Here is a 15,003-nt window from a genome sequence, read left to right as displayed (position 1 = left end):
CCCTCTTAATTCCGAACTATATGTCAGCGGCTCCACCCAGGCCTGTAGGTCTCTGTCAGCTTAAGGCTGAGCTTTTTTGCAGCTTGGCTATTCAGGTCCACAGCCCAAAGGCAGGCAAGGTGGAGTGCATACCTCACCTCTCCTTAGAGACTCAGAGATCCTCTGCTGTGGACTGTGGACATCTGGCTAGGAAAGGTCCTGGCTGTGGGGGACATCTGGCGCTGTGGGATCCTCATGGTCCGCAGCGTAGCATTAACACCCCATGACAACCCTTTTCTACATGCAGGCGAAGCTGCCTCAAGAGGCATGGTGCAGGAAGCAGTTCCCTGTGCTGGAGAGTGTCCGCAGCCTGCGGGCTTCTCCTTCCACTGCTGGTGGGCAGCTGGCCCATAAGTCAGGAGAGGGTCTGTGCCTGGGTCTGTTGAGGCTCTTCCTGCTGGACCGCACTTCAGGAAGCTACTCCTCCCCCCTCCCCCATGCCACTACTCATGGTCCACCTCTTCCCCAGGGACCGGGATTACCACTTGAAGACCTACAAGTCCGTGGTTCCCGGGAGCAAGCTGGTGGATTGGCTGCTGGCACAGGTGAGCATGAGCAGCCCACACTCTGTGTGGCTTGAGAGTAGTCATGGAGCTGGGGATAGCAGTATAGCTGGGGACAGACGCAGCTCCTCTCTGCCCTCTGTCTACAGTGCGACTCCACAGGATGGCCTCACAGAAGAGGAATCTGTAGTAGCTGTCCCTTTTACATAGTGTGGCATCCTGACGCCCAGGGCTGGTGTTTACACCCAGCCTTCTGCCTTTCTGATACCCTACTGTATAATCTTCTGATTGGTTACTTCAAAGGCAAGCAGCGGGGAAGATGGAGCCTTTTTATTTCATGTAACATCAAGGGAGGAAATGCCTCAAGTTCTCCCCTGTCTGTAGTTTTCCCCTTCAGGTGTCATTGGTTGGGTGAACTGGTCTGTATGACGAGACCAGGAGTGTTGAGAGGGACCCCAGATGTCTCAGGATCCACCCCCAGGTGCCTGGAGATGGGGGCCCATGCTTGGTGAAACGTTAGAGTCGAGACTATGAAGGTCAGGTGTACCCAGCTAGGCAAACTGTGAGCTCTCAGACAATGGCGTGTTGTCTTATTTGACCCTCAGGACAAGCTAAGATGATGTGGTTACTGTCCCAGTGTCATGGGTGGGAAGCCTGAGGCTTAAGGCATATAACTTGGTCAGGGTGCACAGCCAGGTAGGGAGTGCTGTGGGGGGGATGGGACGCCTTGATAACAACCCAGCTGTGGGCTAATGGCAACCAGGGAAAACACATGCTCTGCCCTTCTTCCTCCATGCCTCCTGGACCTCAGGGACAGTGCCAGCAACTGGGACAGAGAAGGTGGGTGGTTGGGGTACCCTGAGAACTCTTTGTATCAGTTACCAGGTCCCAGCAGATAGTGTTGCTGAGGGCCTGGGCACATTAACCATAGGAGGGGCCACATGAACCATTCAGGGAGGGGGCGCATATAAATGCAGTGTGGCAGAGCCACAGCCTGGGGCCAGTGACTACTCCTTGGAATCTCAGTTTTTCTACCTGTTACGTGGTAGCTGGGAAAAGCCCACCTCAAAAGGCCCCCTTGTCATTGGGAAGCCTGGGTCAGCCCTCTTCCTGTGCCTCAGTTTCCCCTGCTGCCAAGGAATCAGTCAGTGGAACAATAGATAGTTTGGCACGGTGGGCAGAGGTAGCCCACGTTTTACCTGTGGCCTTCAGTCACTCGTACCCTTCCTGCATGCATCCAGCCCTGCTTTGCTTCTACTGTTCCCCCGGGAAGTCAGGTGGCAAGATGGTGGTGGCTTTCTTGTGCTGCTGTGTGCCAGGCAGGGGTGTGCACACCGTCCACCCCCACCCCAGGGACTTGTTAAGGGGACGCCATGACTCCCAAGTTAGAGATGGAAGCAACCAGAGGAATTAGAGGGTACTGTCCAAACTGCCCCCCTTCCCTCTCCTGACTTATCTTCCTCTGGGCCACTCTGGCCTGTCACTATGACCCTGGGCTTGCCCTGTGTCCTCAGGAGCCTTCTTGGCCACTGCCTTGGCTCTCTGGGGCTAAGACAGACAGGCTAGGCTGGTTCTGAGCGCATTGCAAGCCAAGTAGAATGCGCTGGTCCTCTTAGACCAAGTGCCCAGTCAAGGCCACTTAGACTGGCAGTCACTTCCCTCCATTTCTGTGGCTAGGGGCAGCTGTCCTGGCTGTGTGGCGTGTCCCTTCCTGTTGCCCTCACTCCACTTGTGTCATCCCCCTGCCTCTGGCCTAGGGTCCCTTAGGAGCTGTTTGTTTTCCTTGTGATCCTCAACTAGTAATACAGTAAGCACTAATGCCAAGAATTCCTCAGCCCCTCCCTAGCGTCCCCAACCTGCCCCACAGCCACTGCCAGAATCCCTACACCTGGTCCTGTGCCTGGCCTCCTGGCTGCTGGAAAAGCAATCAGGCCCCTTTGGCTGGGAGTACCTTCCTCCACCCTCCAGCAGGAGGGCCAGGCCTGGCTAGTAGGCGTCTGGCAGCCTTTCCCCTCAGTGTACTGTCAGGGCTGTAGGCAGGGCTGGCTGCCTGTGTGTCTGGGAGCTTGGCCCCTGGATGTTGTGAGGTGCCTTCATCACAGCCCTTGATCCAGCCAGCAGCTGTGACTGAGTCTGCCAGCCCTGCTCCCTCCTGGAGGTTTTAGCCTCTCTTAACCTGGCTAGCAGGGAGATTTTTGGGTTCTAAGTCTGTTGTGATAGCTGGTGGCTGTCCTCCAGGCAGGCTGAGGCAGAGGGATTCCAGAGTTAAAGCTCTCCTGAGCTGCAGATTCCTTGGGCTACAAGCAACACAAAAATGCTACTTTGGGATGAGGAGAAGGTGACTTGGTGGGAGAAGGTGGGAACCCTGAAGCCAGGCCCCTAAGAGAGCAAACAGCAGGAGTTAGGTCCGGTCCTCATCCCTTGAGATCAGCCAAGTCCCAACGTGAAAGATGACTGTGTCAGAGGCCACATATCCAGAACCAGGTGACTTTTAGGACAGTTAGTGGCCTCAGTGGCACCTACAAGGATCAGATCTCTGCCATCCTGCCATCATCCTCTCTCAGGTCAGGCCACCACAGCCTCACCATCACTTCCTCACATGACTTTGTCCCTGGTGGGAGGGGCAGTGGTGTGTCCCCTTCCTGAGGTTTGCAGATGCCCCCTGCAGGATTTCCAGGCACCGTGGACTTTATTTCTAACTCCAGGGACATGTCTACAGATGCACAGAGCCAGAACAATCTGGGATTTGTGTCTCTTGGGAGAGCAGCACAGAGGCTGGTGGCCCAGAGCAACTAGGGCAGTCTCATGAGGTCTTTAAGAACCACACTTTCTGAGTCTTTCTGCACTGCCGCCGTTACAGTGTTTTACCCTGAGGTCATGTTGTGGTCTAGAATGATTGCAGAAGCACTAGGCATCACACCTTTGTTCCAGGCAGGGAGTGAATTGGGAAGAAAGGGACAACCAATGGGCACAGGAGGTTTGCCGCGGTGCTCTTACTGCAGGGTTCTGCTTGTATCTCATTGTCCACTTTAACTGCTAGGATTGTTATGAAATGAGGGGAGAGTATTAGGGAGGGATCAGGAAAGAACTGTTACTAAGTGGCCAGCATCATCTAAAAGAATAACTCCCCTTTTAGGAGTTAATTAGGAATAGTTCCAAATGTGTTTGGAGACTTGGTACACAGTATGAAAATCTCTGCCCTCATGCAGCCTGTGTATCTCGGGTGGTAGCCTGTCTCGGGCAGCACTTAGCTGATTTAGTGCTGGCTCCCCTCACAGCGCCTGCTTCTGTTCCGTTTCAGGGGGACTGTCAGACACGGGAGGAGGCTGTGGCGCTGGGTGTGGGCCTATGCAACAACGGTTTCATGCACCACGGTAAGTGCAGGGCCTAGATTTTTGCTTAGGGCCTGGACAACCAGCTTTGCGTATTCGGTGTCAGCATTGATGGCTTATGCTTTGGCCTCCCCTGCCCCCAGGTAGCATGATGCCCCCATGAGCATCCCATCAGCCTTGGTGGCCACCTCTCCCCTCTTGGAGAAACTGTGTTCTGCCTTCTAGTTCTGACTCCTTCCCAGCGAATGGCCACTGTGTGTCTGGCGTGGTGTCCCATTGTAGCACAGTTGGGCTTAAGGTTCAGGGTCTGGCATATATATGTACATGTCCACCCCCTTGTGTATCAGGGAGACCCTACACATCTTGTGCATGCTGATGAGCAGGTGCTGGGATGGGGTGCTGAGGCCTGGACACAGATACAGGCTGCAGAAGTGTGGGCTGGTGTCAGGAGACTGATGCTGGCAGGCCCCAGGGCATCTCCCTGCCCAGGTCTCTGCTTTACTCTTAAGAGTTAGTGGACTTGCTCTGAAAAGGGCCAAGCAGCTGCTACAATACTGGAATAGTATGGCTAGGTGCCAGTAAAACTGTAGTTAGGAATATTGGCCATGGTTCCATAGCATGCTGAAGGCTATTTGCCTGTCTGTGTCCGTGGCTCGGCTCTAGGCTCATGTTAGCCAATTCCTTCTAGACTTAGCTCCCCTGTGGCCTCAGTTTCTCTGGTTTCTCCAGAGGCCTTGCTGTCTTTGCCCCTTTACTTCCGATTTCCTCACAAGAAGGAACCAGGCTTGGTTACCCGTTGGGCCTGTCTCCTTCCCAGAAGCCGTTTGTACTCTACGATAGCACTGGCCCTACCGCCTGCCCTCTGCAGGAGCCTCTCATTTGTGGGTGAGGATAATTGTGGTCCCCTCAGCCTTGTTCCCGGAAGGCAGCTATCTGGGGAGACTGCACAAGGAGGGGGACTTGGGCAGCCGAGATGCCCTCAGGGTCCTTCGGGGAGGGAAATTGCAGGCTGCATAGCTACCCCGCACCTTACCACAAACTTAAATATCTGCTAAAATAGGAAAGGGCCAAAAGTTGGGGTGTGGCTGTGGCAAAGGGCAGGGTTTGCACAGAGTGAAGGGGGAGAAGGCACCTCCTGCCACGTCTGAACTGAGCCTCGAGCCTCAGGGTGTCTGCAGGGAAGGTCTTAGGCAGACAGGGAAACCGAGGCTCGACACTGCCCCTGTAGAGCCACCTCAGGGACGGGTGCTCTTGTTCTTCTGCTGGAGAAGAAAATAGAAGTGCAAAGAGGTTAAAGTATTAGATGGGGGCATTTGAACCCAGGGCTGTACGAACCTCTCAAAGCTAGACCAGCAGCAGCCTTGGCTGGGAGAGGGAAGTGGGGCCTTGCCTGGCTGGGCTGATGACTCAGGAGTCTCACCCTGTGTCTGCTGGGCCATCACTGCTCTGGAATCTTCTAATCCCGTGTTTACAATGGGAGCTAAATAAGCAGGATGCTTGGAGCCTGGCTGCCCTGCTCTGATGAAAGTAGCAATTTGTGTGTCTGTTTGTTCCAAAGAGGTAATGGAGGTTGCCCAGAAACACGCTCAGAACCAGGTGGTTTCCATGCAGGAGGAAGAGAGTGGGGTCTGGAGGACTCTAGGCTAAAGCACCCAGCTATCTCGTCCTGGGGCCTCATTGGTCTTAGACAGTCGTCAAATCTGCACTTTGATGTGCCTTTCTTTTATTCTTTCTTTTCTTTCCTTTAAAAAAGTTTTTTTTTTTTTTTGGTATGTGCATGCGTGCGCCCACACACATACGTGAGTATAGTTGCCCATGGAGGCCAGAAAGGGTATCAGACCCTTGGAGCTGGAGTTGGAGTTGCAGGTGGTTGTGAACTGCCCAACATGGGTGCTGGGAACCGACCTGGGTGTACATGTGTGTGTATGCATGTGGGTGCACTCACTCATGTGAAGGCCAGAGGTGGACACTGGGTATCTTCCTCAGTCACTTTCCACTTTTTAAAATGTTCATTAGTGTTTTTACTACATGTGTGAGGGTGTCAGAAGCCCTGGAACTAGAGTCACAGACAAGTGTGAGCTGCCATGTGGGTGCTGGGAATTGAACCTGGGTCCTCTGGAAGGGCAGTCAGTGCTCTTAACCATTGAGCCATCTCTCCAGCTTCCCACTTTAACTTTTGAGACAGGGTCTCTATCTGACTGGGTAGATCAGATGACCAACCAGCTCTGAAGATCTGCTGGTCTCTGTCTCCCCACAGCTGGGGTTACAGACATGTGCTGCACCTGCCGTTATATGGTGTCTGTGTATCCGAACTCAGGACTTGATGCTTGAGTGGCAGGCACTTTAACCACTGAGCCATGTCATGTTTTTGAAGGAGTCAAATAGCTAACCCTACATGTGGCGTTCACACGTTAGCACTGGCACACAATTCTGCTTCCCGGCTACGCTCTCTCAGCCAGGCTATACTTGTCCAGGGGCTGCTTCTAGCCTGTGGCCATGGGTTGGCAAAGGCAGCCGAGCCACTGTCATCCGACCATGTACTGCCTCTCCATGGCTTACAGTTCTTGAGAAGAGTGAATTCAAAGATGAGTCACAGTACTTCCGCTTCCACGCTGATGAGGAGATGGAGGGGACCAGCAGCAAGAACAAACAGCTTCGCAATGACTTCAAGCTGGTGGAGAACATTCTAGCAAAGCGGCTGCTGGTAGGAGCACATTAAGGGCTGCTTCTTCCTTGACTCTCCTGTGGCCTGTGAATGGGCAGCTTCAGACAGTGGCCGGAGCAGGGAGGCCATGCAGCTCTGAGCGGGAGTCTCACAGAAGCCAGGCCACAGTGCCAGCCAGGACTCCATTCCCCATGATGCACTGGGGTTGTAGGAGCCCCTGCCCACACCCATAGCTTAGCAGTGCTTTGCCAGTCACTTTTTCAGGAGTCTGTGTCCTACCCACATTCAGGAGACTTGAATGTCAGGAATGTTGGCATCCTAGCCCACCTAGCCTGACTTCTTAGGCTGGGCGGATGGTGAGCTAGCTGGAGGAAGTCTGCCCATAGCCACTCCAGCCTCCATATGGCACCTCTGGGGACAGAGGTTCCCTCTGGTGTCCCTAAAGCCCTCCAGTGTACCTCACCACAAGTGGACACCATAGTCTGTCCTGAGTGACTCTTCCTGCCTCCCCAGCTTCGTCTCCTGGGCGGTGCTTTTGTCACTCTACCTGAGCCACCCCATCACTCTTACCTTGGGGCCATCACTTGGGGCCTTCTCACATGCTGAGCCTGTTGCCTGGAGCGATGTCCCCGTCACACTGTAGACTGGCTCTTTCACACACAGACAGCAGTACGAGTGGGGCTGCTCGGTAGTGTTCCCAGTACCCGTGGAGTGCCTACTGGCTGAGTGTGGGTGTACATGTTCCAAATCCCAATCCTGGCCGTCCTGGTCTAGAGAAAGTGTCCCCTCCAGTTCCCTTTTACCCCAGTTTCCTGGTGTTTCTCACTAAGACCCTGTTCCTTCCATCAAAGGGTTACTGTGAGGGCCATCAGAGAGACTGTCTCTGGGCTGTGGGGAGGGGAGATGGGCTATGAAAAGCAAGCAGATAGGTGCTCAGCACAGGCCTTGGGGAGGAGAGAGCAACGCGTCCACACTTGACATAATTATGTTTTTGACCTACTATGTGTCTCACTACACTCTGATTTCACTCAGTTCCTGTGGTGGGCAGTGCAGCCCTCAACTACTTGTAGGTTCCTAGTACTTGGGGAGCAGGTGGTGTTGCTCCTCTCTGGCTTCCCTAAGTGCATCTCCTGTTTGCAGATCCCACCTCAGGAAGACGACTATGGCTTCGATCTTGAGGAGAAGAACAAGGCCGTGGTGGTGAAGTCTGTGCAGAGGGGCTCGCTGGCAGAGGTGAGACCCACAGATGGGCCAGTGCCCAGCTGGGCGTGTCTCCAAGTCTTTTGAGGCCTCTCCAAGTCTTTTGTGGTGGGCCCCCTCCCCCTAGGGGAATGAGGCTGCCTTCCTGGCATGTGTCAGTATCGCCACCTGCTGGGCTTCTGGGGATGTGCAGGGAAAACAGAAAGCCAAACCGGTTTCTTACTGTCTGTCTCCTACCCCCCCACCCCCCCCCCACCCCCGGTTTATGGCATCTTGTGGCCTACTGGGTTGCAAGGAGAAGGCTTGAATTCTATTGATTTTTTTTTCCACATTCTTGTTCACATTCTTGTGGTCACAAAGTCGCCACCCCATTGACCTTTGTTCTCTCACAAAGGCTGGCGCTGGCCATTTCTTCTCAAGGGTATGGCCACCCATCCTTGCCTCCTTGGGGCTTTCCTTTACAGCTCAGAGCCAGGAGACCTGGGCTCACCTACCTCTTACCACTCAGCCTCCTGGTGCTTCTAGAACATTCCAACTTCCTCGGTGAAGACGGAGGAGGCCAGTGACACATGTGCTTGTCCCTCCAGATGGCTGGCCTGCAGGTGGGGAGGAAGGTCTACTCCATCAACGAGGACCTGGTGTTCCTGCGGCCCTTCTCTGAGGTGGAGACTATCCTTAACCAGTCCTTCTGCTCCCGACGCCCACTGCGCCTCCTGGTGGCCACCAAGGCTAAAGAGTGAGTAATGTGACCCTCAGGCCGACTCAGCAAATCATCCTTTGTTAGACTAATAGGGTGTCCCAAGTGCTTACTGTGCAGGGTTGCGAGTGATATCTCTTGCTTGGGGACCCAGTTCCCACAGTTCCCACCTTCCATAGATTCAGATGAAGTCGGGGAGTGAACAGGGAACAGCCATACATTGGACAGGCGTGAGGGGCGTGTGTTGAGCTGGTGGTGGTGGTCAGTCAGGTGGGAGTGAATATGAGGTTGGAGAAGGAAGCCAGAGTGTGCACAAAATCGGTGGCCAGAGCGACACCACTGGGAATAGAGTGATGACAGGCTTAAGAGGTTTCTGAAGGGCTCTAAAGGATGCAAAGACCCCAGGTCACATTGTTTAAGGCATGTGGGAGCAACAGAGGCCGTGAGGAGTTGGAGCAGGTGGGAGAGAGGTGAAGGACCCGTGTGTGGATGGCTGCTGGGGATGGCTGCTTCCCTGGGGCCGCAGGTGGAAGCAGGTGGCAGCTTGCAGGGTCAGGGTGGGCCATGCCTAGATGTAGGTGCAGTGGGCATACCTCTATTTTAAGATGAAGTGTTTGGGGCTGGAGAGAAGGCTCAGAGGTTAAGAGTGTATTGTTTGCTCTTCCAAAGGTCCTGAGTTCAATATCCAGCAACCACATGGTGGCTCACAACCATCTATAATGAGATATGGTGCTCTCTTCTGGCCTGCAGGTGTACATGCAGATAGAGTACTTATATACATAAAATGAATAAATCTTTAAAAAAAAAAAAAAAGATTAAGTATTTGGTGCCACTAGTCCCTGTTAACTCGAGGCAAATGTTGGCTGCAAGCTGTAGAGGGTTTTCAGTGGTTCTCAACCTGTGGGTCATGACCTTTTTGAGGGATCAAATGACCCTTTCACTGGAGTCACCTAAGACCATTGGAAAACACAGATATTTGCATTATGATTCATAACAGTAGCAAAAGTACAGTTATGAAGTAGTAACAAAAATACTTTTTAAAAAAAGATTTATTTTATTATTATATATACAATGTTGTCTGCTTGTTTACCTGCAGGCCAGAAGAGGGTACCAGGTTACATTATAGATGGTTGTGAGCCACCATGTGGTTGCTGGGAATTGAACTCAGGACCTTTGGAAGAGCAGGTGGTGCTCTTAACCACTGAGCCATCTCTCCAGCCCCAACAAAAATAATTTTATGGTCGCGGGTCACCACAACATGAACTGTATTAAAGAGTCGCAGCTTCAGGAAGGTCGAGAACCACTGGTTTAGACTCTATTTCTTTTTCTTTTGTTTGTTTGTTTGTTTTGTTTTGATTTTGTTTTCTGTGACAGGGTTTCTCTGTGTAGCCTTGGCTGTCCTGGACTCACTTTGTAGACCAGGCTGGTCATGAATTTACAGCGATCTGCCTGCCTCTGCCTCCCGAGTGCTGGGATTAAAGGCCTGTGCCACCATGCCTGGCTTTAGACTCTATTTCTATCAGAAGAGGAGATTTAGGGGAAAAGTGACAGGCAAGGTTTGGCTGCTAGGTGCCAGAGACAGAAGTCCCTAGGGCTTAAGACTTTGAGCATAGGCCCTCAGAGTGGTTCTGCCACCTCAGAATGAATGACACCTGAGACTCCCCTGCCAGTGCCTTCCCTTGATTCCTGTACCCCTAACCCTGTCCCCCAAGCGGGTGCCTCTCTTTGATATCTGCCACCCCCAGCTGGTGAGTCTCCTTAACACTGCCAACCTCCAGCTGGTAACTTCCCTTAACACTGCCACCCACCAGCTGGTGACTCCCCTTAACATTGCCACCCCCAGCTGGTGCCTCCCCTCGGGGTCTGCCACCTCCAGCCGGTGCCTCTCCTTGGTGTCTGCCACCCCCAGCTGGTGCTGCCCCTCTCTGCTTTGGTGTCTGGCCTTTGGCTCTTCACGAGGTGCTGTAGGGACTCTGTTGACTGTGATTTTAGGTGTCATCTCTTTCAGAGCTGATTTCCAAGAATTCTTGGAGACAGGGCAGAGTGGTGGTAGAAAGGGACTCCTGGGGGAGTGGAAGCCACACACTCCCTTTCTGATGGTCTGACCCTGACCCTGTGCCTGCCAGGACCATCAAAATCCCTGACCACCCAGAGGCTCTGTCCTTCCAGATTCGAGGAGCAGCGCCACCATGTGTCTTTGCTGTGGGCAGAGGTGAGCTGGCTCTGGTGTGCAAAGCCTCTTAGGGCTGCCTTGTGTGCACAAGGAGGCACATGCTCAGTGCTAGTGCAGCCCTGCACCTATTCCTCTAGCTGAGGCCTGCAGAGGCCAGCTGCAAGTGGGAGAGGGAACAACTAGATGTGGGCTGCACTGGGACTGAGACAGGGGTGGGAGTGGGGGTGGGGGTGGGGAAGGCCCTAGTCATCCAGATGGGCTGGATGTCCCCTTGCCAGCAGACATGGAACCCAAAAGCACCAGAACTCTGAATTTGGGGCCCTACAAAATCACTTCTGTGCCACTTGGGCTCATGGGCAACCAGTCTCAAGCCCCCATGGTCTGTGCTGCTTTTCTAGGGGGTGGGGTGGGGCAGGGCTACTGTTTAAGGCTCTGCTCTGTTTGTCTATGTGGCCAAGAACACCCATGGTATTGGGCTTCCCCACATCCTTCCCGACCTCCCTTTTAACATTTGCACTTTATTATAGAGTTGTACTTATATTTATTTTATTTTATTTTTTAATTATATTTCTTTTTATCTGTGAGTATTTTTGCCGGCAGATATGCCCATGTACCTTGTGTGTGTGTGTTATTTGTAGAAGTCAGAAGAGGGCATTGCATCTCCTAGAATTGAGATAGAGACAGTTGTGAACTGCCTCGTGGGTGCTAGGAGTGGAACTCGGGTTCTCTGGTAACCGCTGAGTCAACGCTCCTGCCCTGAAGCTATATCTTTTAATGTCTACCAATTAACAAAACATGCATGTCAGTGAAGGCAACTGGAATTATTCAGTGGGTTGCATTACATATGTCTTTCTGCTTTTTTTTTGAGACAGGGTTTCTCTGTGTAGCCTTGGCTATCCCGGACTCACTTTGTAGACCAGGCTGGCCTTGACTCACAGAGATCTTCCTGCCTCTGCCTCCCAGAGTGCTGGGATTCCAGGTGTGCGCCACCTTTTAAAGGGTAGTTCTTAGTGGGAACAGTTTCTTCCCTCTCTGGGTGACACCTGGCATTGTCTATAGGCAGTTTTGGGTTGTCACCGTGAGGGAAGGTGTGCCATAGCATCTAGTGGACAGACATGATGTTGCTGGTATCCTGTAAGATACTGTAAGACTGTAGAAAATGCCTGAGTTGGTAGATGTAGAAAGAGAAGTTCGGGCTGGAGAGATGGCTCAGAAGTTAAGGGCACTGACTGCTCCTCCAGAGGTCCTGAGTTCAATTCCCAGCAACCACATGGTGGCTCACAACCATCTATAATGTGATCTGACGCCCTCTTCTGGCTTGCAGATGTACATGCATGCAGAGCACCATATACATAATAATAAATAAAGATATCTTTAAAAAAAAAAAAAAAAAAGAAAGAGGAAAAGTTCGTTGTGGCTCAGGGTTCTGAAGCCAACAGGCACTGTTGCTCTGGCCTTTGGAGAAAGCTTCACCGCAGAAGCATCCGGCAGAGCGAAGCCACCCAGGCATGCCTGGAAAGAGGGGAAAGAATAAGAGGCTAGGAGCTCAGTCTTTTTCAAAGGCACACTACCAGTGACTGGCACCTCCCTCCCCCCCACTTCTCAGTTTCCATAGCCTCTCAGCAGCACCAACCCAGGAGTCCAGCCACCGGTATGGCTTGGCTGTGTGTGTGAGACCTTGGCTAGAGCCTTAGGTAGACAGTGGGAACTAAGACGGGGCCAGCGTTTGTCGAGCATTTAGTAAGTGCCAGCCATTTCCCATGTCCAAACTTCCGGAGTCTCTCCAGAGTCCTTAGATGCTCACAAGCTTCATGGACGAGGACATTAAAGCCTAGCGAGGTGAAGTAGCGCATTTTAGGCCAGAAGGCAGATGTCGTTGGAAGCCCCTAAGACTGGGGCTTGCACTGGCCAAGGTCCTCAAGGCCTGCACATCTCTTAGGGTAGAGGCAGCTGGCCTTTTGTTTCTGTTTCTAGACCTGTGAGTTAACCCACAGGAACCCAGGGTCAAGACCCACTGTTTGGGCCTTGTGGTAAAGGTGAGAGGGAGGGACTCAAGTTGGGCAGCTGTATTGTGCCCTGGGTTTTCTGAACCCGTGCCCTGATTGGTGTCTCTCTGCCACCTGGCTTCAGTCCATCACTATGAGGCCATGCAGGGTTCTGAAAGACAGGGGTCTGAGACACCACATTGGGCTAATTGCCTCTGCAGTGGGGACACTGCAGCTGTCAGCGGCAGCTCTCCGGTTGACAGGTGGGAGGAGGGACAACTCTGGATGCAGCCGTTGGCAGGCTGAGGTAACCAAAACCTAGCTCCTCTGCCTGGCTCTGGCTTCAAGTGCTCCTGTCCCCTAGGCTCTGAGGCTGTGGCTGCTGGGCTCTGTGCCGGACAATGCGTCCTGAAAGTCAATGGCAACAGCGTGGCAAATGATGGTGCCCTCGAAGTCCTGGAACACTTCCAGGCTTTCCGCAGCCGCCGGGAGGAGGCCCTGGTGAGCACTCGGGAGAGTAGGCGCCACCATCTTGGAGGCCTCTTAGGAACTCTGAGCTGAGCAGGAACCCTCCCAGCCTAGGTTTTCTTGCTGAGCTGGGTGGGAAAAGGCCCCTTTACAAATGGGAATGTTGTGACTGCAGTGTGTACTGTACACCGTGTGCAACAAGCTCCGATGCTTCCATCTGGAGCCCATGTTCCATGCTGAGGAGTGAGTGTGGTCAGTGGTCCCTCGGGTTCCAGAGTGACATTTCGGAGGTCTCTTCAGAGGTGACCTCATGGATGGGACTTAGAGCACCACCTGTCTTGGCCCATCCCTTCCTTTCTGGGCACTGTGAAGCTAGATTTTTGATAGTGGCTCTTCGCAGGGTCTGTACCGGTGGGTCTACCACAGCCATGAGGATGCCCAGCAGGCACGGGCCAGCCAGGGTGCCCCTGATGACGACCTCCAGGAAGATGACCAGCCTGACTCAGGTAAGGGACAGGGAATGTGAGGAGCATCAGTGTGAGGCTCCCATGATGGCTGGCCCTCTGTGTTGCCACGTCTCCATCCCAGGTGGTTATCAGGACTGCAGCTGGGTCCACCTCCTTGGTATTGTAACCTCCATCATCGCAGTGTAGAACTCTTGTCTTCAGTCGCTCACCTTGGAGGCCTTGCAGCCCAGAAATGAATCTCACTGGGCTGTGTTTCTTTCTGGGGAGTCCACTGACTTGCCTCCGCTTCTAGAAGCTTCCCACACTCCTTGGTTCCTGGTTCTCTTGCTGGCTGATAGCCCAGAGCAGTTGGTCCAAGTCTTCCCAGCTCACCATCTTTGTGACCTGGTCTCCATCTGCCCACAAAGGGCTCTTACGATTCTGTTCCTGTTTGCTTTTCATTGGCTCATCGAGTTAGTTGTGCGACAATGGCCCACATTCTCCCTTGCTGACATCAGAAGAGTGTGTCTTCTGTGGGTCACTGTTCTATCACAACATGTCACGGTCCCCTCTGGGACCTTTGGTCCCTTATCAGTCAGCTCACTTCCTCTGCTCGCTGTTGACGGGCATCACAAACTTGCTGTGGCCCAGATTGAAGATGATTCTTCTCCAGAGCCTACCCCTGGTCTCTCTCTATCCTTCCAGATTCTCGGGCCTCTTTTTAAGTCTTTCCTCACTTCCTATTCCTGCAACACCCTGTCCACTCACTCACTCGCTCCTTCTTTTCCTCCCACATCCACGGTCTGACCAGTCCCCATCATCTATACTGATACCAGTTCAGTTTGCAACTGAATTTTGTTTTGTTTTGTTTTGTTTTCTGAGACAGGGTTTCTCTGTGTAGCCTTGGCTGTCCTGGACTTGCTTTGTAGACCAGGCTAGCCTTGAACTCACAGTGATCTGGCTGCCTCTGCCTCCTGAGTGTTGGGATTAAAAGCGTGCGCCACCACGCCTGGCCCTCAACTGGATTTTTTTTTTTTTTTCCGAGACAAGGTCTCTCTGTGTACCCTTGGCCATCCTGGACTCACTTTGTAGACCAGGCTGGCCTCGAACTCACAGCGATCCGCCTGCCTCTGCCTCCCGAGTGCTGGGATTAAAGGCGTGCTCCACCACACCCGGCTAAGGATTTTTTTTTTTAAAGCAGGATCATTGCAGCAACTTTTTCACTGTCCTTCCCCTGGTTGATCCCCCCCCCCCCTTCTCTGAGGAAATGAGAACAGAGACTTCTGGTGGCCTTCTCAGGGAGAAGAAGAAATTACAACCACAGCCTTCAAAGCCGGGGTTCTGGGCCAACCTGGCGGCCAGGACCACCTCCCTCCCCTTTCCTACTTGCGTTCTGTTTGCCATCTACCCCAGCTTCTCACTGTGTCACTGCCTGGGCCACTGCCCTCCCTTCACTCAGCTGTCTGCTCAGCTGTCGCCTCTTCCGAGGTCACCC

At 53.0% G+C, this 15,003-nt stretch overlaps 1 protein-coding gene across 1 annotated transcript in view; it reads left to right on the top strand.

Annotated features, from left to right (window-relative positions):
* The window catches only part of Prex1 (phosphatidylinositol-3,4,5-trisphosphate dependent Rac exchange factor 1), a 151,972-nt gene that overhangs the window by 115,310 nt on the left and 21,659 nt on the right, over nucleotides 1–15,003 (top strand). Inside the window, exons 14-21 of the mRNA XM_051143817.1 lie at nucleotides 509–584; nucleotides 3,844–3,916; nucleotides 6,436–6,578; nucleotides 7,680–7,772; nucleotides 8,327–8,475; nucleotides 10,563–10,648; nucleotides 12,959–13,095; nucleotides 13,463–13,568. Coding sequence (XP_050999774.1) covers nucleotides 509–584; nucleotides 3,844–3,916; nucleotides 6,436–6,578; nucleotides 7,680–7,772; nucleotides 8,327–8,475; nucleotides 10,563–10,648; nucleotides 12,959–13,095; nucleotides 13,463–13,568 — 863 coding nt within the window. The remainder of the gene's footprint in view (nucleotides 1–508; nucleotides 585–3,843; nucleotides 3,917–6,435; nucleotides 6,579–7,679; nucleotides 7,773–8,326; nucleotides 8,476–10,562; nucleotides 10,649–12,958; nucleotides 13,096–13,462; nucleotides 13,569–15,003) is intronic.

This window comes from Acomys russatus, chromosome 4 (genome assembly GCF_903995435.1).
Source record: "Acomys russatus chromosome 4, mAcoRus1.1, whole genome shotgun sequence".
Taxonomy (NCBI): Eukaryota; Metazoa; Chordata; class Mammalia; order Rodentia; family Muridae; genus Acomys; species Acomys russatus.
Note: the sequence above shows the minus strand (reverse complement) of the source record. Positions and strands in the feature narration are given on the sequence as shown.